The 22,985-nt window shown below is 47.5% G+C and overlaps 1 protein-coding gene across 4 annotated transcripts in view; it reads right to left on the bottom strand.

The window, feature by feature from the left end:
* Larp4B (La-related protein 4B) overlaps window positions 1-22,985 on the bottom strand; it is an 80,925-nt gene that overhangs the window by 4,220 nt on the left and 53,720 nt on the right. For all 4 annotated transcript variants that reach the window (XM_077659548.1, XM_077659550.1, XM_077659549.1 and 1 more), the window contains 10 exons: window positions 22,574-22,677; window positions 22,300-22,467; window positions 21,645-21,902; window positions 20,235-20,369; window positions 15,482-15,912; window positions 12,589-12,637; window positions 12,402-12,500; window positions 11,737-12,134; window positions 9,596-9,764; window positions 1,746-1,893 (listed from right to left, as the gene is read on the bottom strand). In XM_077659548.1, the coding sequence (XP_077515674.1) occupies window positions 1,746-1,893; window positions 9,596-9,764; window positions 11,737-12,134; window positions 12,402-12,500; window positions 12,589-12,637; window positions 15,482-15,912; window positions 20,235-20,369; window positions 21,645-21,902; window positions 22,300-22,467; window positions 22,574-22,677 (1,959 nt within the window). The remainder of the gene's footprint in view (window positions 1-1,745; window positions 1,894-9,595; window positions 9,765-11,736; window positions 12,135-12,401; window positions 12,501-12,588; window positions 12,638-15,481; window positions 15,913-20,234; window positions 20,370-21,644; window positions 21,903-22,299; window positions 22,468-22,573; window positions 22,678-22,985) is intronic.

Here is a 22,985-nt window from a genome sequence, read left to right as displayed (position 1 = left end):
GTCCAGTCTACCAGCAACGAGAAGGCGCGGGGTTACGGTCATGCTATCGTGCACAGCAGACCGCCACAAGCTCCCGCCCTTGGGCGTGTTCAACCGCAAAACAATGCCGAAAGGTGAGGAGCTGCCAAAGAATGTCATCGTGAGATGCCATGAGAACGGTTGGATGAAGGAGGGTCTTGTCCTTGACTGGGCAGCTTCAGTACCCTATAACTAAAGTTCTATGATAGCCAGGATGATAATTTTACCCTTATTGCATTCCTTGGTATCAAGAGAACCCAATGGCATGCATTTCTGCGAGTTTCCCGCAGCAAATTTTCTTCAAAAGTAAGTGCTCAAGAAATTGTTTTACATGAAATTAAATGACATATTTAGAATCAACGCGCAAAAATACATGTGCCCTGAAAATCTCATAACTGTGACTCTCGCCAGAATGCCTATATATTCAATATGAAAATATTTCACAGCTATGAATTTCAAAATATTGTCGATAATTTATTTGGTCAGCCATAGTAAAGGCACCTTGTTATTACAAACTTGCCCCGGATTAACGGCGCCGAAAATGCTACCGAGGTGCTCGATTCATGGCATGTATTACTGTTGACAGCTGTCATTATCACCAGTCTCACACCGGAAGCTGGGTGTGGGGCTGACTGAACAGAAAACCACGCGACTTAAGCCATATTTTTTTTTTTTTGCAGCTATGCAAATGAGACTTCGCTAGCCTCACTGACTTGCTTTCCCTTGTGCTTTCGCTATCACGTCTTCAACAGTGCCGCCAAGTTTCACATGGCGCTGAGACGAGTGCTTGACTATCGGTTCTGCTGGTGCACGCGTTAAGAACAAGCAACGATAGTTTTCGAACAGAAGGCATGGCAACAACAAGTGGCCCTGTCTCCAAGAGAGGTCCGACCATTGCCGCCGGCCACTGCCAGCGGAGACGTGCGAAGAGCCATCGACGTGCGACCTGTGTTGTTTGGATGAGCTCTGCGCATTACCCATCTTTTCGTGTTCTGTCGTGCGCGATGTAACCTTTAGTTGGCCGTGCGGCCCGCGATCGTCCTTAGCTGTGCTGCCATGCATGTGTAGTCCTTGCTCTGTATGCACGGTGCCGAGGGCCTGCTTCCGGTTGCTGAAGCTAGGCTATGGGGTTGTACTGAGGTGTGGAGATTAGTGCAGTGTTCTGTAATGCAGCTTGCTGTGTAATATAATAGACACTTGCACTGTCAAATAACCACCTTCATTTCCTTCCTTCAGGGCGAGAGCCCAGGCACGCAGTGAACACTGGCTGCGCCCCTCAGCATGCTCTAGCCTGAACCCGCATTATGTGGGCGAAGTGTCACTTCGAATCAGTCGCTGGTAACCCCACAAAGAAAGTGAGTACATCTGTAGTGTGCCAACTGCTATGATTCCACTTCCCCCAATACCTGTGCTAGCTGATCAACTTCGGTGCCACATTTGCTTTCAGCAATTTTGTATGAAGTTGGCTCTCCTCCCGAACGAAGCACAGCATACCTGCCAGCACAGTTATGTTTAACAGTGTCTTACAGGTGCACACTTTTTAGAGACTTGTAGAGTAGAGCGTATGGCTACTGCTTACTGCACGCCATCAGTGTGCACACCTGCCACGTCTGGACCAATGAGTGCATGCACACTGGCAGCGTGCGGTGCGCAGGAAGCAGTAGCAATATGTGCTAAGCTAGAAGCATCTATTGCACAGACGAGAAGAGGGTGCATGGTGTGCCTACCTGAGTTTCGGACACCCGGCTTGATAGCCTCCTTGGGCTGCTCGGGTGTGGCCTGCACAGCTGCCCGGCTCTTCGCCATGGCCGCCACCTCCGAGTAGGTGAGCTTGCGGCCACCTTCTTCTGCAGCAGCCGCTGCCTTCTGTTGTACCTGTCAAGGGGAGCACTGCATCAGCATGTTGCTTGGCATCAACTTGGCCCACCACCAGCTACATCACCAACTGTGCACATGGTCAGCCACTTCCAGCTGGAACACGGCAATATACTATCGACGCTGCATAGAGTGCCTCTTCGCAAGTGCCTTGAGCAATACTGTACAAGCGCAGTAAGAGTGGCTCTCCAGTGTGTCATCTGCTACAGTGCACCGGCATCACCAAGTGGCATTTGCTTTGTGGAGAAGGGAACACTGTTTCTTTCTGCATGCAAACTGCCCATAGGATCGCCATTTCCGAGAGGACAAGGGGCACACAGCTGCTGGACTGACAAGTATCCCCGTTTTGTACAGTTAATATCTTGACATAATGAACTTCAATGTAACGAAGTACTCCAGTTTTCATAACTTCGTGTCCTAACACCACCATGCGCTTTTAGCCTCAATATAACAAATATAACAAAGGAAATGTTGCACCAATTTCCATGCAACAAAATTTCAGTGCTAGCTGGAAACAAACTCGAGGAAAAATTGCACAGTTGAATTCCGCTACAACGAAATCGACGGGACGCGCGAGAAATTTCGCTGTTGAGTAATTAACCAAAAATGCAAGGCAATAACTCCAGCAAAACATAGTTTTATTGCCAGAAATCTGTGAGCTTAGCCTGCTTGTGTTTCACTGCCAGCAGCAGCGTCACGCTACTCTCACACTATGTTAACAGCGACATCGCAACGTCGTCATCGTCTGTGCCAAGGAATTTTCTAATAACGTCAAAGGCATCCAGTATCTGCGATGAGGCTGCCGGGGCAGGTAAATCTTGAGCGGAGTCGTCTTCACAATCGGACGGCTCTTCCGACTCGCGAACACTTTTGATGATGTCTTCATCGCTTCGTTCCTCGTGGACAATCACTTCCACGTCAGCGTCGAGGAAATCGTCCAGCGCTATGTCAGCAGCGACGTTTCCAGCTTCCTGGAGCGATTTCCAAGTAACGTCAATCCCCGGAGTCGATGACAATGGTACACTTTCCGCGGCTGCAGTCGTGCTGGTCGCCTTGCTGTTGACAAAGCCGGCGTGCTTGAAGCAGTTGCAGATCACGCTGCACCGTGTTGCTCTCCATGCCGCCGCCATCATTTCTAAAGCCATGAAAAGATCACGACTTTCGTCTCCCTACCAGTGTCGGTGTTCAGGAGAAGCCGCTGGATCAACCTCTCCCGGTAGGAAGACTTCATGCTCCGGATGATGCCTTGGTCCAGGGGTTGAATGACTGAGGTACAGTTCGGCGGGAAGAACTTCAGCTCCACACTTGACAGCTTGACGTCGTCAATGCGGTGCGCTGAACAATTGTCCAAGAGCAAACAAACCTTTCGATTTTGTCTGCTCATGTTGCGGTCAAGTGCCACCACCCAGTCAGCAAAAATGGCACGGGTCAGCCACGGCCGGCTGCTTGCCACATACTTGACAGGTAGGCTAGTGTTCCCCTTGAAGCAGCGCAGTATTGCACTTTTGCCAATAACTAACGGGGGGGCGTTTGTCAGACCCATCCACATTTGTGCACAGCAGCAGAGTCACTCGTTTCTTGCTATGTTTGCCTCCGTGGCAACGCTGCCCTTTAAAATCAAGCGTTTTCGCTGGTAGCACCTCATAGAAGAGGCCCATTTCGTCTGCGTTATAAATATCAGACGGAGCGTAACTGCTCATTATGTCAGTCATGTTGTCTGCCGCCCATGCTGATGCGCCGTCAACGTCCGCAGATGCCGATTCACCGCACAAAACCTTGCCGACGATGTTATGCCTTTCTTTAAAGCGATTCAGCCATCCTATGCTTGCCTTAAAGTCGTTCAGCCCTAACAAACAAGCATAATGTAGGGCCTTCTGCTGTACAATTTTACCGCTCAGGGGCATGTTAGTTGCTCGTGTATCGACGAACCAAGCATAGACAGCCTTGTCGAGCTCTTCATAAGTTGGTTGCGTCACTGTCTTGTGCTGCGCTGAATTGCCTGATGAAAGTGCCTTCCTAATGCTGTCCTTATTCTTCAAAATCGTCAATAGTGAATTTGGCCCGATGCCAAAATCTGCGGCAATAATTGCCTTCTTCCCGCTTTCCACTTCGGCGATAATTCTATCCTGTTCTTCTAGCGAAATAAACTTTCGCTTCTTCGTTGGCGGCGACATGGCAGAGGCGATCGACGAGATCAGACTGCAGCGAGAGATCGACGATCAACACACACCGACACACGAGAAAATTGCTGCAAGGGCTGCGGAGAAGGCGGGGAGGGGAGGCTGGTGATTAAATTTGGATTCGTCTTTGGCCCTCGTACGGCCGGTGGCCTTCGCACGGCGCCAACAAGTCCCCTCGCTGCTTCCCGATGACGAATAAACGTCTCCCAACCAAATTTTTCAATAAAGAATACAAGAAAATGTAATAAACATACATTCCGAGCATTATTTAGCTGCTCCAAGCCACTGCTTTAGCAAAGAATAATCTCGTACAGCACCCAACTTTTGAAGAAAGGCGTGCCACTGACCGGTGAAGGCTCGCGAAAAATTGGAAGCGAATGCATGCTCACAAAGTAATTCGTTTTCGAGGAAATTTTAATATAACTCCTATGGGGATTTCGCGGGGAATGAAAAATACTTCATTGCGGCGAAAATTTCGTTGAAGCGGCATTCGTTGTGCCGGGATTCAACTTTGTTCATGAAACCACACATACACAAAAAAGCCAATACTATGGCATTTGCACATTTGCACTGCCTTTCGCTGGTGTTATGCACTCAAATTATAAGGAGCGGAACATCTGGTAGTTAAAATCGGGATTTTGTTTTCATCATTGTCTATATTAATGGGACAAAAATACATGGATCTCAATGAGCTCCGTGCATTTTCATCTAGTGCTTTGTCCAGACAGCGATTTTCCATATCAACGAGGCGCAAGTACTTTGAAAAGCTTGATTCTCCCATATTAATGGGGGTTGTATTAACGGGGCACGACTGTATATCATCTGCATACATCAGTCCTGGTAATGACTCCTGGTAATCCATTCTCCTTCTTGAAAAAAGAAAGATTGAAGCCAAGTCTGCTCCTCTCTAGTTTGGCCTCTTATACTTGTAGGTACAACATGAACAACAAAGGTGAGAGAGGACACCCTTGCCTAATCCCCCCTGTATATCTATGGGCTCTGATACATTCTTTCACCATTTTATAAGCACTCTGTTACTGTTACAGAAATCGCTTAAAAGATTAGTTATTTCGTCTTCTGCATCTAATGTGCCGAGTATGTCTCATAAGTCCACCCTTAATTACACTGTCATAGGCTTCCTTGATATCCAGAAATGTTAGCTATAGGGGCCTGTGTTCTTTTTCTGCAATTTCAGTACACTGCGTCGGGGAAAACTGATTGTCATCTAACCACCTTCGTTTCTGCAACCAGTTTTATAGCTCCCCTAGCACCCCCTTGTTCTCCACCCAAGCCTGCAGTCTGTCCTTTATAATCTGTATCACCACCCTGTAAACCACTGACGTCACTTCTATAAGACAAAAATTATTGTGGGACTAAAAAGAATGCAAAATAAATTGTCCCTGCCCGTGCACTTTTATGGGATAGTAGTTGTTTATGTCAGCCTTGTCCTCCTTTCCTTATATATCATGCTCATTCTGCTTAGTCTCCGTTCACTGGCGGTTTCCCCGCCATCAATAATCATTTTGATCACTACCTCTTTTAAAGTTTGCTTAGATTTTGGGTCAAATTTCTTTATTAACATAATTGGAATGCCATCCTTTCCTGTCAGCATGCTACTAGGAACCTTCTTCTCTGCCTTTTCCCACTCTCTTTGCCCAAGTGAAACCACTGCAGTTACTGGGCTATCCTCCTCCGGTAAAGTGCATGCAACATGTTTGTTTTTTAAAATTTTCTGTCATCACTGTTGCTATGTGTTCCATTGCCTCATCCCCTTCCAGCCGAATACCTTGACTTGTGACTCATGGAGTTCAAACTTCTCCATAATTTATTAGCTGCTTTTCTTTTTCTATTTATTTTTGACAGCCATTGGGACCCCTTCCTTCTAATTTTCTCATTGATCAAATAAAATGCTTCCCGTCTGCAGCTTATTAAGGTATCCCATTTTCTGTCTACTTCAGCTCCTGGTTCCACCCTTTGCTTGGAATGTTCCGTCTTCTCTTTAGGCTTCCTGACTCGCACCTTATCAAGCCCTAGCCTAAATAATTTAGTTAAATTTGTGGAAGTCCATTCTGTTTTAATATACTCAGAAATTATTGCATAAACACGTGTAAGGGCCGCATTTTTTTTCTAGATTCCAGGGGCAGTTTTCAGGGTGCGGCCCATGTGCGTGTTGTGCGTAAAAAATTAAAAAAAAAACAATAAAAACACACCAGTCAGGGAATGAGTGGCATTTACTCTACGTTCAGTCATCACTCGCAGAGTCTTCGGACACTGTGAGTGATGACTTCGGACACATTTTGCGGGAAATGAAAAATACTTCGTTGTGGCGAAAATTTTGTTGAAGCGGCATTCGTTGTGCAGGGATTCAACTGTATAGCGGGCATAAGTGGTTCAGCACAGCGTGTGCCAAAGCGCGAACGTAATGTGGGCACCGCCCAGCTTTCACAAACAGAGCTCATAAGCAATCGCAAATATGACGAGTGGTGAATGCGCTGCCAGCCAAGCCACCTGGGCTAGTATGGGTGAGGCTGGCATAAGCTTCTGCACAGCCTAGGCAGTCTGCCAGGCCAGCGCACGGCTCTTGCTATCTCGCCCTAAACTGGCGCTGAATGCGGCACACTGCCTGTGCTCGAAAGCAGTGCGTCGCGTATACTGCGCTTGCAGATGCCCGAAGCTCGGTAAAGGCACTGAAAGGGTCAGTGTCGGTGGCACGCCTGTCAGCTGTGAAGCCTGTCGCCCTTCTCACTCAGATGCTAATCATGAGTGCAAAAAGACACACTTGCGGTCACAGCAGAAACCACAAGCAGCGGGATGGGCCTGATTTCATTTCATTGGTTGGCGATTAGAGGACACTTCTCTCGCTTTCGCCAGCATGGACAAGGAAAAGAGGACAGTAAGGAGAGGGGCGCAAGGCCGCTGCCGCCGGCCACGAGGTGGCAGCAGTGGCAGAACGTGTTGTCATGTCACAAGATGATGATGATGATGACAGCAAAACCAAAACACAAGATCGGTGCATTGTCCTAGTCACCCATGAGGTGACTGGCACAATAGTCGTGCTGAGGCTGCGCGCAAGCTCGCAACATAAGCAATATGCGCATAACACTTTAATCACAAATATATTTTTCCTGTGAGCTATCCGCAGCTTATGTTTTAGTGGATTCTTAACATGCTAGGAGATGAATTTTATGTAGCGAAATTTCAGTATTGAAAAATAGTGCACAACATATGTACCTGCAAAGTCATTAACAGTGATGTGATTGGCCGAAGTCACTTTGGAACAGCCAAAACTGCCAATAGGTGCAGGAACATACTGCATTTTCCAGTGTAAAAGGAGTTTTTTTTTTTAGGTTTTGCGTTGGTGCAACTTATCTACGACAAAAAAATGATGCGGTGCTACGTGCAATCTTTGCCGTTCCTAGTTACTATGATTGAAAAGAAAATCTGAGTAAAAGAAAAACAATCAAGTTATTATATAGCGCAGCGCAAGCAGCTACAGTGATCTGCTTCCACAAGAACCCAATTATGGCGATGCAGTGGCGGAAGTGCGCTCCTCAGAGCCATTAATCTATCCAATGCGCAGATAGATCGCTGCGAGTGCAGTTCACGGCAGTGGAATGCGGATCGTGCTATGCTGACACTGTATTTTAAATATGTTATTATGCGGCTAGGATTCCATCATCTCGCAACCATCAGCCTGAATGCCGCGGTGGCACGAATTCAATGCGTGCCGCCACCTCATCCAGTCCATTCATATTCTTGGAAGTTTTGATTTAAGCATTGCATCCTTATGGCCTCGCACGCGCCGTGCGCTCTTACTCAGAATGACACCACCTGCGAGGAGAAGAAGCCACGATGCAAAAACAAAGTTGTATTCCGTTGAACATGCGCTGGAAAACGTGAACTGAGCAGCCAGGAGAGCGCTTGACGTCAGTGAAAAAAATTATCCGACTATCTACTTTTTTGTGATAGGGCAACAAAGCGAACCCTAAAATCGACGCCCACTGAGAATTTCGCGGTAGCGTGCAGTTTCTCCACTTCGGTTGAGCAAGGACGTGGAAGTCAACACTGCCACAATTTGTAAATATTTGTGCCACATGCATTTCTGGTGTACCTGCCAAGCTATGGGATGACTAGAGCAAATTCCTGTGTGCTGCAGGCCTACTTCACTTCTGTTTTCATTACGCGAGGGGACAAGGCGCCCAGCTAGCCCGCCCTTGCATATATACTAATGACTGATTGAAGAATTCTCTGCAAATCTGCGTTACCGCTAGGTGCTGCTTAAAACAAAGGTATAGCTAATATGCGGCACCAGAAAACTTTGTAAGGAAATACAGAGTTTTGGCACAGGCTTGGTGCAGATTACTGTACTCGTAATTTGTCATAACGTAGCAGCATGCAGCAAGCTTTGCCGTTTGGAGCAGTTTGGCATAACTGGCGCGGCAATCGCATCACTGCAGTAATGAACGAACTTTGCTCTTCTGGCACTGCGGACATTATTTAGGTAGGAGCAGATAAGGAAATGAAGACCAAATGAATATAGGCATTCCTGTTATTAATCAATGGTAAAAACAAACTTTTGTACACCCTCCGCAGTGTTCACTCTCCTCACATGCAATAAACTAGACAGCTTTGAACCGCCGAAGGACACCGGAAAAGAATTCTGCCCGGTTAGCAGCACATAATTAGCTAGATGACCTGACTGTATAGCAATCAACTGTGCAGTGAAAATATGACAACAGGCGAAGCAGCAACAATGATTCATAGTCATCGTTAGCGATGAAAAACCTTCCTGCCTCCTTTCAGACGTTGATGACATGGTGAGGTTTTAACCGAGGCCTTTGATTAAAATCAGTATAGAGCCATCTTCAATGACACTGCAAGAAAACAGTGACCCCTGAAAGCAGTGAGGACACTAGTGTTTGTATGTCTCAGACTACACAGTTAAAACTCGATTTAACAAACAGAAGAGCAACCATGAATTAGTTAAATCAGGTTGTTTGTAAATACTAGGAAGACATTTTTCGATCCTTAGAGATCTAAAATTATAAAGTAGCGGCGCCCAAAAGCTACCACAGCATTGCATTTGCTGGCAAACCGTGACTGCACGTATGAAAAGCCCGAATCGCTAGTGTGTGAAAGCGCCATAAGGTAAAACGGATTCGAAGCCAAGGTGGGAAGCGCCACCGACTGCAGAGTCCTTCGTTCCGTGCAGCGGCACAGCTTGCCGCCCGTCAGATCAAAACAAGGGCCGCGACTTGGGCTCCTAGATGTTACTGCTGGCACAGTGATGTTATTGGTGCCAGCATGTTATATTGGCACACCGCCAAGCTAACATCCCTGAGGTACATAAGGAATGACAAGCACAGCCTCTACAATATACGGCCCTAAGCGCACTCACAGAATGATTTAACGATAATCAGTTATAACCATCTGATTTTCTCAATATAGTTATAAGTGAACTGCACTGTACGTAAGGAATGACAAGCACAGCCTCCACAATATATGCCACTAAGAGCACTCACAGAATTGGCAACAGGCTGTGGTGTTGCTGTAGGCGCCGTCGTAGCAGCTGGGCCAGCAGCAGCCGCAGTTGAATTTGCAGCAGGAGGAGCAGCAGCAGCTGCCTCTTCGGCTGGTGCTGGGCTATGGACCCTGCCAGGGGCCTCCGCCTCCTGAGAAGCACCTTCGCGCCTGCAAACAACAGGTGACCAGTGGCTTATTTAGTTACACAGACCACACAGCCACAGCAATAAAGAACAGCAGCACTAGGTCTGTGAAAAGTACTTTGTGGTAGCAACACATGAATGCGAATCGGGCTGTTCGGTCAAAATCTGCCAGCTGAGTTACAAGGGTGGGAACCAATTTAGGTTTTGCAGCAGCTCTCAGAGCAAAAAAATATACATTTCGAAACAACTATGCAGCAGCTTGCCAGTTCATTGTGTACAATCTCTTGACATTATAAGTGACCATGTATAGTTTTATGCGCTGTATTACCAGTGATTCCCTGCTACTCGTATTTTGTTTTGCTTGCATTTTGATTTGCAGTTTAAAAGTGTAACATTTTGTCTCTGTATCCCACTACTGCTCGGGCTTCATGGCCTGCACTATGTATAAATAAAATGTGCATTCTGGAGCAGCTAGGGAGCACAAATAACTACACCTTGATTAATTTGAACTTGACTCTCTCAAAATATCAGTGAGGTCAAGTTTTTCACTCCAGTGCAGACAGTGCAGCGTCTCGACTTGTTGATCAGTTCTGAATCCGAACATCCGTGTTGGTCATTTCTTTAAAAAGGTTTTATAGGGGTTTAACATCCCAGAGAGACTCGGGCTATAAGGGATGCTGTAGTGAAGGGCTCCGGGAATTTCGACCACCTTGAATTCTTCAACTGAACTGACATCGCACAGTACATGGGCCTCTAGCATTTCACCTCCATTGAAATGCAACTACCGTGGCTGGGATCAAACCCACGTCTTTCAGGTCAGCAGCCTAGCATTATAACCACTGAGCCACCGCGGCAGCACTGTTTCATGAGCATGAAGTTATGTGTAAGATGCGTATGTCCAATGCGAAGGTCACTAGATGACTTTCTTGGTGTTCTTGGTATTGATATGACTTCCGTTTGCCAAGGATCGGCTTTACCAGGTGCAGGCTGTTGCTGATTTCATCATCCCACAGACAAACGCTTTGGTTCAGGTTTATGGTTTATGGGGGTTTAACGTCCCAAAGCGACTCAGGCTATGAGCGACGCCGCAGTGAAGGGGTTCGGAAATTTTGACCACCTGGGGTGCACTAACACCGCACAGTACATGGGCCTCTAGAATTTCGCCTCCATCGAAATTTAACCTGTGACTTTCGGATCACCAGCCGAGTGCTATAACCACCGAGCCACCATGGCGTTTTCTCTCATAGAGGAATGGAAGTTTCCAATTCCAGTTTATAAGTACACCGACATAGTGCACCCACAAAGGAGAAAGTTCCTCATACTGCTGCTTTTTATCCTTTAGCTCAATCTTTTAAGTTCTGATATCAGGTGCCAGCTGGCATTCTTTTCTGGTTAATGCATGATGATAAATTTTTTGCTGTGGAAAATTTTTGTACACCTTCCACAATCGGTTGTTGCTTTCTGGAACAGAATCCTCTCCCCCCATTCCCCTGTGTTGTATTCCAACAAAAATGAGTTCAGATGTCATGTCAAATACCACCCACATGTGGTCTAATGAAAACTTTGAACACAGTTCAACTATCATTATTCGCAGCTCAGTAAGCAAAACATGCTGCTCAGCAGCTGACTATGGCAATTCTCAGAAGCAGGACTAGTAGCAGAAAAGACGGGATTCCGTCAAGCACTCAACTAAGCAGCACTAGTGTGAGGTTGCAGAGAAGTAAAGTTTGGGTTATGGGGGTTTAACTTCCCAAAGTGACTCTGGCTATGAGGGACGCTGTAGCGAAGGGCTTCGGAAATTTCGTCCGCCTGGGGTTCTTTTTAACGTGCACTGACATCGCACAGTAGACGGACCTCTGGAATTTTGCCTCCGTCGAATTCGACCGCCACAGCTGGGACTGAATCCGCGTCTTTTGGGTCAGCAGCCGAGTGTCATGACCACTGAACCACCGCAGCGGTCGCAGAGAAGTAAGGGCCAATAAAGCACAGGCACTCACGTGGCAGTGTTTGGGGACACAGGAGATGCGGGTGGAGTCAGCATGGTCGCTGGGAAATCGCTGCCATTGGTCAGGGTGGCACTGTCCTTGGTGACGAGAGTAGATGCAGGGTTAGTGTTCCCAGCAGCTGCGGTGGGACTCAGAGCAGATTCTGCTGTCTGTGTCTTGCAGTCGCGCGTTGGGGGCTTCACAGAAGAAGCTGCATTTGTGGTTTGTGCCGAAGCAGGTGCCGCAGCAGTCAAGCTTGAACTGACGGTGCTGTTGCTTAGCGTACGACCTGAAGTGGCACCACGGACAATGTCGGAGAGCCTGCTGTTGGCTGTCGCCAGAGCGGGTGTCGTTAGAGCCGGACAGCCATCGTCCGTTGACACAGCTCCCTGGCCCAACGATTCCTCTTCCTGCATGTAGTACAGGACAACAAACAGCTTTACATCCCATGCAGAGAGAGAGATAAGAAATAAAATCTGATAAAGAAACACTGTTCACTATGATGAGAAGAAACAGAGCTTGTGCAATCTTACCCCTTAACCATGCTATACGTAACTATCCATAAAATGAAAGCAGGCACTACTGTCGTTTTGCTGAGCTTGCTGGGATACCACAAATCAATAACACATAAGCATCATAAAACTGCACATCACATGCACACTGCAGGAAAAACCCACCAGAAAGCCAGGCAGTGGTGGAAAAGCAGCTTCCTCCAGATCAAATTTTGGAGCTTCAGCTTCTTCCCTTGATTTGCTGCTATCTGCATTGCTCCCATCCTGTGCAGGAAAAACAAGGTGCAATGAGTTTCTCCTGTGCTCCGTGCTCGACTTCCTCTGCTTTTCAGAAGACACAAACTATGCTTACTGGCTTGTTGGAACCATTTTCTTCTTTTTTTCTCCGCCGCATTCTACTACTGCAATGAAGGAAGAAGAATGTCCAATGAGACTACAAAGGCGTTTGGATATAGACTCTTACAAACAACATCCTCAACAGGAGGTTGTTGATAAACGCAGCAAGAAAGCATACAAAAATAAAATCTGCTAAGAAGTGCCCACCAGCTGTGATGGGCCATGACAAACATGCGATACCGAAAAGAAGTGCTCTTTTCCAACAGTGGCTTAGCTCACAAATTGAATCTTCCTAAAGGCACACGCACAGAACGCGTCACAAGCACAGCTTTTGAAACTGCTGCAAGAAAAGAAGTTGATGACAAGTGTCCCGACCGGGGTAAACCAGGTGTCCCGAGCAAAAGTGGCCCGATGGAACACCAACGATGCTTGACCGTGGCTTTTACTGTTGCACCACTTGACGAGCAGCAAGCACAAAGGCACTCTCTGCAGATACCATGGGTGCTACAAGCAGTCTACTACAGTCAAAACTCAAAGGTTCCAATGCTTTGACTGACTCGAAATAACGAAACCAATTTCGTCATCTGTCCCGATTTAATGAACCGTTTCTCGAAAAACGAGCGTGAAAATGTGTTAATTTTCGGTCTATTTTGTAGAGAACGCCCCAAAATTTATCGACGCAAGCAAATGGCCACATTGCGGAGCGCTTTCATCCCGCTTTTACCAATCTGCACGGCGCAATACGACACAGCCGGCCTAGAGGGGAGCGAGCGCTCTTCACGAGCGTTCGGCCGTGTAAACGAGATAATTTTTGAGTAGAGTTGGCCAGATGGCGCTAGGGGTAAAAAACTTTCATGTCGCATGCCATAGATGGCAATGTTGCGGTTTCTTCTGCGGATATTACACCATGCTTTCGTACTTTCTCTTTCCGTTTCTCTTTGCGAATGTTGTGCCGTGTTTGCTAAGCTCAGCTTGTTAGGCCTACAGCACCTACAGTCAGTCTGGACTTGCTACTCATGGACGCGGACGTGGTGTGTGTGCTAGCAAGTGCGCCGCTGACTAGCGTGTTCAGGGCTGCTGGCTTCGATACACTAAGCTCTGTGCACCAGCATGAAGATGCCTGGGAGTATCTACGCTCAGTGGATGAAGTGCCCGTAGAAATAAGTTTCATCAACTACGTGAGCGTCGACACAAATGCAGTCAAGACGTAAGTTTTGTATGACGCCGGTATCTTGCGGCTTGTAGGAAGCGTGGAAGGAGAGGCGGCCGAAAATGCTGACGATGACAATGACGATCATGAACACTGTGATCACGAAGCTCCTGTGCAGACAACGGGTCAAGTGATGGATGCCGTTGGCCCACTGCGGCAGTTTGCAGAAACACACGAGGGGACCGAAGAACGCGCTGGACGCACTTGAGACATGAGAAATCCGTGCGGACATTGCTTACGAAGCGCACACAAGCAAAGACGACCGACTTGCTTGTTTGTAAATAAATTTGTAGTCCCCAGGGGCCCTTCTGGTTGCAGTAAATCTGTTTCTTTTCATATGCTAGCGGTGTTGGTCATTTCTGCGGGCCGCAGTTTCATTTTCGGCGTATTTACGCTTCGTAAATATTATGCTGCGGTAGCTTTCTGGATGCTGCTGCACCATATAATTGGTTGTATCGAATTAAGTGACCGAGAAATGCATCACTCAATTTGACAAAGTTCCCGATTTAATGAAATAATTTGCGGCTTCCCTCAACTTCGTTAAATCGAGTTTTAGCTGTATAAAAGCATGTCTTGTGCGATGTTCAAGCATGAAATCTGGAAAGCCTAGTGCTACAAGAGCATTCTGCACTCTGCGAAGTTGTAGACTTCTTAACTGCCACACAGCTAAAAAAAAAACAGTATACTATTTTCAGTCTCTCAACAAACAGCAATGAGCTCGTCACAAGCCAACAGCGTATTATTGCCAAAGAGCTCAGCTCGTCATGCATTTTGTGGCACAGAGTCTGGTTTACAGCCAACAGATGAGGGTACAGACACTGAAAGGCAATTCTGACCCAAATTTCATTATGAAATGTTTGTTGGAGGGGTTAAAAACTGACTAGAAAGGACCACAATAACTTATCAATGTCAAAGAGCCTGCAAGGAGCATGTGCGGCCATGTACAGTATTCCCTCGTTATAACAAAATCGCTTTACTCGAAATTTCTTTCGGTCCCGACCCAGACGCATACATTTTAAACCGCATTACTCGAAGCGCATGAAGAATTTGACCCACTTAGAGCGAAGTGGCGAGCGGAGGCATCGCCGCCGCTCGGCGGTGGCGTGACCCTTTTGCGGACGCAGTGTCAAAATAATACCGCCTATGAATTAGTCTCAGGCAGGCACAGAACAGGCCACAAAAGTACCAAACCCACGACCGCTGGCCTGCCAAGTAACGGGTACCAAGCGAGTGCCGAGTGCCCCCAGATGTTTCAGCAGGCAGAATGGAAGCTGTCAAATTCCATACTGCAGCGTGCGTGAACCAATAAAGCTCAACTGCTTTAACGTTCGTTGTGTGGCCGCTTATATCAAATTAACGCTTATAACGAATTTTTTCGCCGTCCCACTGACTTTGTTATAACGAGGGATTAGTATGTCAAAAAGAATGAATGAAATGGCCAAACACCAAGAAATGCAAAAAGAACATTGGGCACTATTAATATTATGTCCCAAAGCAACGGAGTAAGGGCAGGACAAGCTCACTCACTAGCAGTATTGGTCTCTTTTTTTTTTTGCCTAATTTGTTTCCTGCTGCACTAACTGGCATTTGTTTTTTCCTTTTCAACTTTTTACGTTCATGTTTTTGAACACTGTAGGCACATGGTTTTATTGCTTGTTGAACATTTTAGGTCCTAAGCATGCACAAGTACAAAACTTACTCTTGGTACTTCTGTGAAGAGCCCCCTCCCCCAGATTCCTTCCCTGTGTCTCCCTTGGGGCTGCCTCTGGAGTAGAGAGAGTAGAGCGAGCTGCCAGAGTCTCGCTTGGAGCCGCCGCTGGTCGCAGGCAGGAACTCCTGGATGTAAGCTGGCGGAGGGCCACTACCAGCACCGCCACGCAACGGGAATGCAGGCGGGCCGGTCAGGTATGTAGATGGGTAGCCCGGCCCTAGGAGGCTGCCGCCGTGCCGCTCATAAAAGCCCCGAGAGTCGCTGCCATCATATGAGGCACCGCCTGCCCGCAGGTACGACTTAGATGAACGGCCACCTCCACCAGGCCACAGGACAGGAAAGCCATGGCGACCCGTGCCCCCGGTCCCGTTCAGGGGCTTGTATGTTGCTTGGGGCGCCAGGCCATTCATAGAGAACACCTGTGAAGCGATGGAGCAGGCAACCAGGGAGAACTTTCAGTTTCAAGGTTATATGATCAGTCACTCTCAATACTATGGTGAGCAAATATGCTGTGAAGCTATTAGAGCAGTCTCCTTCATTTCCATTCTCATGTGCGGTACTCCAAATTTGTGCAAGACTGCTTGTTTACCGTATTTAATCACGTAATCCTCGCACTTTTTTTCCCTGAAAATCAACGCGAAGTTTGGGGGTGCGATAATTATGCGGGGAAAATTTTCAAGCAAATGTTCCAGAGTGTTAAAATGTAAAGTTGAATGGGTGTGAGATCGGGACTGTCAGGTTCGCTATTGTAAATATAACGAAAACATTACTTTCAAGCGGAACTTACCTTCGTTATGAAAGTACAGGGTCAACATAAGCTCAAGATGCTTAGGCACTTTATTTGCCGCACGCAACCTCCCCGTCACTACTAGCGTTGCCTCGTATAACGTCCTGCAGGCAATTCTACTCTTGATCAGAGTCTGTGTTGACAGTGGAATCGGTGGTTGCGGCATCGGTTTCTTCAGCTTCTGATGCTTCATCGTCGTTCCCCACCAGGTGGTTCTCAGTCACATCCAGGGCATTCGAAATTCCCGTTTCTTTTTTAAGCTTCTGACCACCATGTATGCATCAATCATCCTCCATGCCTCCGATACCCAGCTGCACAGCAGCTCCACGGACAGTCTTGCCGCCCTGCTTCAGAGCATGTAGACCTTCGGCGATCCATTCTGCGTACAGCCACCGGACGTTATCTTTAAATGGCTTGTTCAAAGATACGTCAAGAGGTTCTAGCATTGATCTGAGGCCGTCGGATATAACAGTTCGTGCGCAGTTCCCTCAACTTCGCCCGAACCAACTCTTGAAGATGGCCCCGAAAGCTGTCAACCATGAGGAGCGACGGAAAAAGAAGCCTGATGATGAATCAATGGAAGTCCACGATTTTTTCTTCATAGGCTGCGGGCAAGCGCTGGCAAAATGTCGTTCGCCTCCTGAGCGAGAGGCCATTGCACCGCATAAATCGTATGGCCCACCCGTTACTAGCGTGGAAGTCTTGAACCGGGATGCCCTCCTTTCCTGCAATTACGAGCGCCTGGTTCCGTATCAATTCAATCGACACGGTACACCCATCCGCTCGTCGTGCCTTGATATAATCCAACAAAGATGTTTCGACGGCAGGAAATTTCCCACTCTTCGGTACACGGAAGGCCCGGCGAGTTTTACCGGTCGTCTGGAGTTGGTCGTGCTGCCGTCTCCTATACCGGAAGCAAAACTCGTTGATGCCGAAGTGTATGCTGGCGCCGCGGTTGCCATGTTCTAAAGCATACTCAATAGCTTTTGGCTTAAAAGCAGCTGTGTAGCGCCCCATGGCGGAGTGGCACAAAGAGCACGATTGGTACGGCGCCACACGCAAACAAGGCAAACGAGGCCTATGAGACACTGGAGACACCTCCGCAAAATGGCATAGCAGTGGTGCATGGTAGCGGCGGTGGTGTCACTTTCCCCCTCCGCGGTACGAGGATGATAGCACAGTACAGCTGCCTAGTAGCGCGCACGCCCCACCATGGCAATTAGTTGTGGCCACGGTCAATAGATGGCGCTCGCTACGACGGGTGCCCAACCTAGTGGTGCCCACCCGTTACAAAGGGCAAGGCCTCAAGTATCTATCAAGTATCTATCTATCTAGACGACTCGCGGCAGTAATTTTGAGGGTGCGATGATTATGCAGGGAAAAATTTTGTTCCAATTTTTGATAGCCAATGTGGGGGGTGAGAGCATTACAGGAGTGCGAGCATTATGCGAGTAAACACGGTATTTATTTATTTACATTCCCTAAAGGCCCTCGCGGGCATTACATGAGGAAGGGATGAGGGGGGGGGGGGGGGGGAGAAGGAGAGAGAGAAAGAACGGAATCTTGCAAATTTTATCAGACTTTACAGGCGCGCTTCAAAAAAGAAGAAACAGAAAAATATAATGAACACCTTGAATAATAAATAGGGTAATACAAGAAAAAAACACTGTTCCACAGTCAACAGCCCATATGTATGAATACAACACACATGAATACACAGCCCATATGAATACAACAAACAAACAATGGTTAATATGACGTTACAATGGTGAGTATGAGTGGTTAGAAATCGTAGCTAGATCACTGGATAAGCTGTTCCAATCTGAAATGCCGAGGAGGAGCGGTGAATATAACTTGTTTGTGTGTGCAATTATCTCCTGCCATTACCTCGATGTATTCGGCACATGTTTCATGTGTGCGTGCAATGAGCAGAACGCTTTGGCTCACCATTACCGTGCTACCACTACAGTTCCCAAACAATAAACTGACTGCCAATTTGCGCTGTACACAGTGCAGCTACCAGCCGAGGGTCACCATATGGCATATGGTAACAGTATGTTAACCCTTCGGGGTGTCGTTAACGTACCAGGCAGCCGCACCATCTATCTTATCTGTCTAGAAGCTTGTACTTTCATCTTGTGCTGTTTTCTTTGCGAGCTGAGGTGCGCGGAGCGACCATAGCCGCCAGTCTCTCGAATAAGAGGGAGAGGGTTGCTTAGCACTAGCTCTGTGCACGCAACAGCCCTATCTATGCTTGCAACCTTCATTCAGACATTCACAAAGGTGGTCCTGCCAACTATTGTAACTTCCTAGATTTTTTTTTCTCCCACTCTCATCTCCACATCGCTGCCTTTCTGCGGTCTCAATAGTCGCTGTCAGCGGGAAGCGAGGGACTTCACTCTCTTCCATCCTTCTTTACAAGTTGACACTTGTGTGTTCAATCCCTAATAATGTAGAAAAACCCCGTCAGCGGGGTTTTAATTAAAACACCATTATCAATCAAACATACCACAACAAGAACAGAAAGAAGCCCAATCTAGAAGTGTTCCAAGGGGGTAAACCAGGAGTTCCGGGCAAAAATGGCCCGATGGAACACCAACGATGCTTAACCGTGGCTTTACTGTTGCACCTCAAAACGAGCAGCGAGTGCAAGGGCACACTCTGCAGATACCATGGGTGCTTCAAGTGGTCTGTAGCAAAAGCATGCTTCGTGCACTTTGCTCAGAGCACATTCGGGCAGGAAAGCATTTTGTGATTTCAAATCACACTTCAGCAATGTGGTGCAGTGACGGAACCAAGGGGACACAAGGGGTAGTGGTTGCCACCCCAAAAATTTGCTTGGCAGCAGACAAAAATGCGCAGCGCTTTGTTTCAGAGTTTTCTATTTTTCAAAAATCGCATACTGTAAAGTTTCGAGGTCTAATTTGTAGCCATGTGCGAACAGTGAGTTTTCAGTTCAAAGCGAATCCGAAGCAAATATTTATCTTGTTTGAATAGTTTTGAAGCAGCGCGAATATTTTCAAATCAAAGCAAATAGAAAAAAAGAGGCAATTCATTAAAGCTGCATAACAGTTGCCGAAGGATGGGGTTTGCAGAATTCACTAAGGCAAGTTATTTTAAATAAAAAACGAAACAAAAATGCTTTCAAATTTGGGTTAGGCAATGTTCAACCACCAGCAAGTCAAAGTGCACTAAACATCATAGCCTCAAGCCCTTACCATGCGACTCGGCACGTGCCGCTAATCTTAAATGTAAAAGTTGCTGCCAGGTTTTTTGGATGTTGAAATTTTGGACATGAATTATACTCCACACTTGCATAGCACGGAGTTCAGTGTAATACCGTGCCTGAAATTTCGGACATATCGCAATCTCAACAGTCACAAAACTGTCACAAAGTCCCGCTCCTGTTGGCCAGCACGAACAGGCAGACATATTGACCAATAGGAGCGGGGCATGGAACCATACGTGATTTGATCATTCCGTAATTCGGCCCCAGATGCTGCAATTTCCCTGACCTCATTCGCACGGTGCATGTGACCGCACTGCACACACTTGATAGCACGCTCGTACCACTGCCAGACGAAGCTATGGCCAGAGTCACCCATTTCACGACAATCAAAAGATGTCAGCGAAGGCACCGCTTCCTTGCCGAAGCGGAACATGGCACATGGTACGCCATTGTACACCAATAAGAGGACGCGGTGCCCGAGATTTCTGTGGTCGGTCCTTAAGTAGACCAACCTAGCAACGTTGCGCATGCCGCTATAACTGCGCAGTGCACAAACCACAGCACCGTAATGGAAGAGAAGAATCAAGCACACCACCTCTACAAGCTTCATAACTTCGGCAGCACTGCAAGCAATTACACAGGCAAATTGTGAATTCTGCAGAGTTCCCCCAAAGAGATAGAACTAAAATAAGATCAAGAAGGAGCAATGAAAACCAGGGATTCACCGTTCCAAGGTCAAAACAAGTGGGTGTGGCTGGTGTCCAGGTCTGTAGCATGGCAGGAGGGTAAAATGGCGGGTACAGTGGGCCAGTACTAGGCCCCGCACTGCTACCACCTGCATTCGCTGGACCATAGTTCACCTGCAGCAATTGGAAAGAATTCAACAGACACATGAAGAGCACCATAGTCCATGCAACAGCCGAGAATGTCTCATACTCATCACATCCCCCATCCTTCTAGTTGTACCACAAAAAGACCCCCCCCCCCCCCCACCCCCCCAACCCCCATTCAAAACCTACTATAAGAGCAGGCCACAAAATGAATGTCTGCATGAATGGCGATTTGCGTGCAGCACTACAACTTGCCTCATGGCTAAGCAAAAGCAGTGCTAGCTCTCTGGAATGGTTTGCTAGTGAAATGAACAGCCAATGGTAGTGAACACAATCTGCCAGCTGTAAACTACAGCTGCCATTTATTTTTCAGGCTTGAACGGGGCCAGGAAAAAAGTCAGAATAATCAAGCAGCATGAAAAAAAATTAATCCCTTAGATGACCATGTCAAGGACAGTTCTCTTCAGCTGTCTCTATCGTTATGACCGAATTTTCAGCACCTGAAAAATTGGCCACCGACTGTACTTCACTTGAAAGACTGTATTGCTGCTGGTAGTCTTCTAGATCAAATGGATCTAGAACAGCGAAAAATAGATGCTCTTAGAAGAATTAACCCTGTCTGGTCGATATGTGCGATTGAGCCTTCATGGCATGGGTACAAATCAAAGGCAAAAAAACAGGTTCAACGCCACTGAACTGAATGTCGAGCAACAGCTCCGGTGATATGACACAAATCCGGTTTCAATGTTTAATTTTTCTTGGGCTCCACAGTTTCCTCCTCACACCCTATGACATCACCGTACCTTGCCCAGCCGGGAGCTTTAGCTGTGGGCGACCAGGCGTTGCATTGAACACAACCGGAAATCCGTTGAACGCATCAAAGTGCACCAGCATTCTATGCAGAACCCACTTTCATGTCCTGTGCATGCGATGCCGGCAGATGTTTTCTCGCTCCACTCAGTCTAGGTGCGTGACATCATGGAGAAAGTACGCAGCACACATGGGATGCTTCCTTTCTTGACCTCCGCAATACGGTGACAGCAATGGAGCGCACATCTCCACAGCAACGCGAGCATGCTCAGTGTGGCAGATACCCCCCTCCACCTCCTCTCCGCGAAAGAGCGAGCATCTACTGGGATGCCGCTACCCTCCTCCTCTGCGCAGCAGCTGGCATGTGTGGTGTACGTGACTAGAAACGTGTGGCTCTTTAGCGGTCAAATTGTGTAGCCAGAGGTCATGCGCTGAAACTCGCTGGAGGGCGGTCATGATAGGAGCAGAGGTACTGCTCTAAAACAAAAGGCCCACCTGTAACGGCCCCTGATAAAAGGTGGATGCCTGTGTGGTCTGTTGGGGTGCCACCGGTGTGGTGGCTGCCGGTTGGCTGGTGCTCAGCGGCTGCGTCGAGACTCCCCCCGGAGCAGGCCCAGCAGGTGTGGGGGCTGCCACTGAGGCTCCACTCAGAACCTCCCCACCAGCCAACAAGTGGGGGGGCTGATGCCGCAGGCCATTCTTGTACGGGGGCAGGAACGAAGCTCGGGAGATAGGCTTTGCCTTGATGCGTGCCTGCAGTCCATGTCAGATTTGTCGAAGCAGTCATAAATGCTACAGACTAGACAAACAGCCCATTAAGCCAAACTGTACTAGTGGCTGCTACAAATGCCAATGAAAGATAGCTTTAGGGCGTCACAAATAGTGCACTCGGAGGGATCACAGCATCCACCTGGAATGCACGCCGTGAGGTAGATGAACGGCAGTTAAAAACACATCTGATGACAGTGTAGTGGCTATGAAGCAAAATTTCCAAAACCACAGCAACATTTGACTGCAGTTGATCAATGTAACCAACAAAGACATTTGGCTATTGGCTAAAGACGAATAAAGGGACATGGCGGAGTGCACTTGCACCTTCCTAGCTACTGTTGCAGAGCACATCAAAGAAATAAAGCAAATAGAAGCTCACCATAATGGGTTTTCCCTGGAAGGAGCGCACCTCCTCTCGCAGGTACCTGTACGCCTGCTGTGCATCCTCATCTGACTCAAAGGTCACATACCAACTGCTGTTGTGGGCAAACTCGCAGCTCATGAACTGAGGGCACTTGTCACCAGCCTTGAACAGTGCCTCAATGTCCTGCACACACAACAACCAGCAATAAGTGTTACTTTCACACCGAGCATGCAGGCATTGCCCAACATGCACTGCAACGAAATTACACAATATGGGTGACTGCGCTTACCTTGACAGGAGTGCTCTCAGGTATTTCTCTAAGGATGAGGACACAGCGTTTGTGGTTGGGACGCACTTTTTCACCAGCCTCATCTACCTGCACGTTGGGGGATTCTGGGAAGGGAATTAAAGAAAGGAACCCCAATATTAATGAACATGCTTTCAGCCTCCAATCAGCATTCACAGAGCGGAAATACGCGTAGCACTGATTTTCAATTTCCTGGGCAAGATGCAGAACAGCCAGAATGTATATACTTTTATTTCAATTCTACTTTTCATTTGATTCAGAGTTTCATTTCATTTGACATAATTTAACCACCTAAGCTCATCACATAAATACTTTGAAACTGACCAAAACCAATACCAATGTGATACATCTCTGACTGGGAACATAGCAGTTCCAAGAGTGCCACTCAAATGTG

This window comes from Amblyomma americanum, chromosome 3 (genome assembly GCF_052857255.1).
Source record: "Amblyomma americanum isolate KBUSLIRL-KWMA chromosome 3, ASM5285725v1, whole genome shotgun sequence".
Lineage (NCBI taxonomy): Eukaryota > Metazoa > Arthropoda > Arachnida > Ixodida > Ixodidae > Amblyomma > Amblyomma americanum.
The sequence above is the reverse complement of the archived record's forward strand: the minus strand, read 5'-3'. Positions and strand labels throughout refer to the sequence as shown.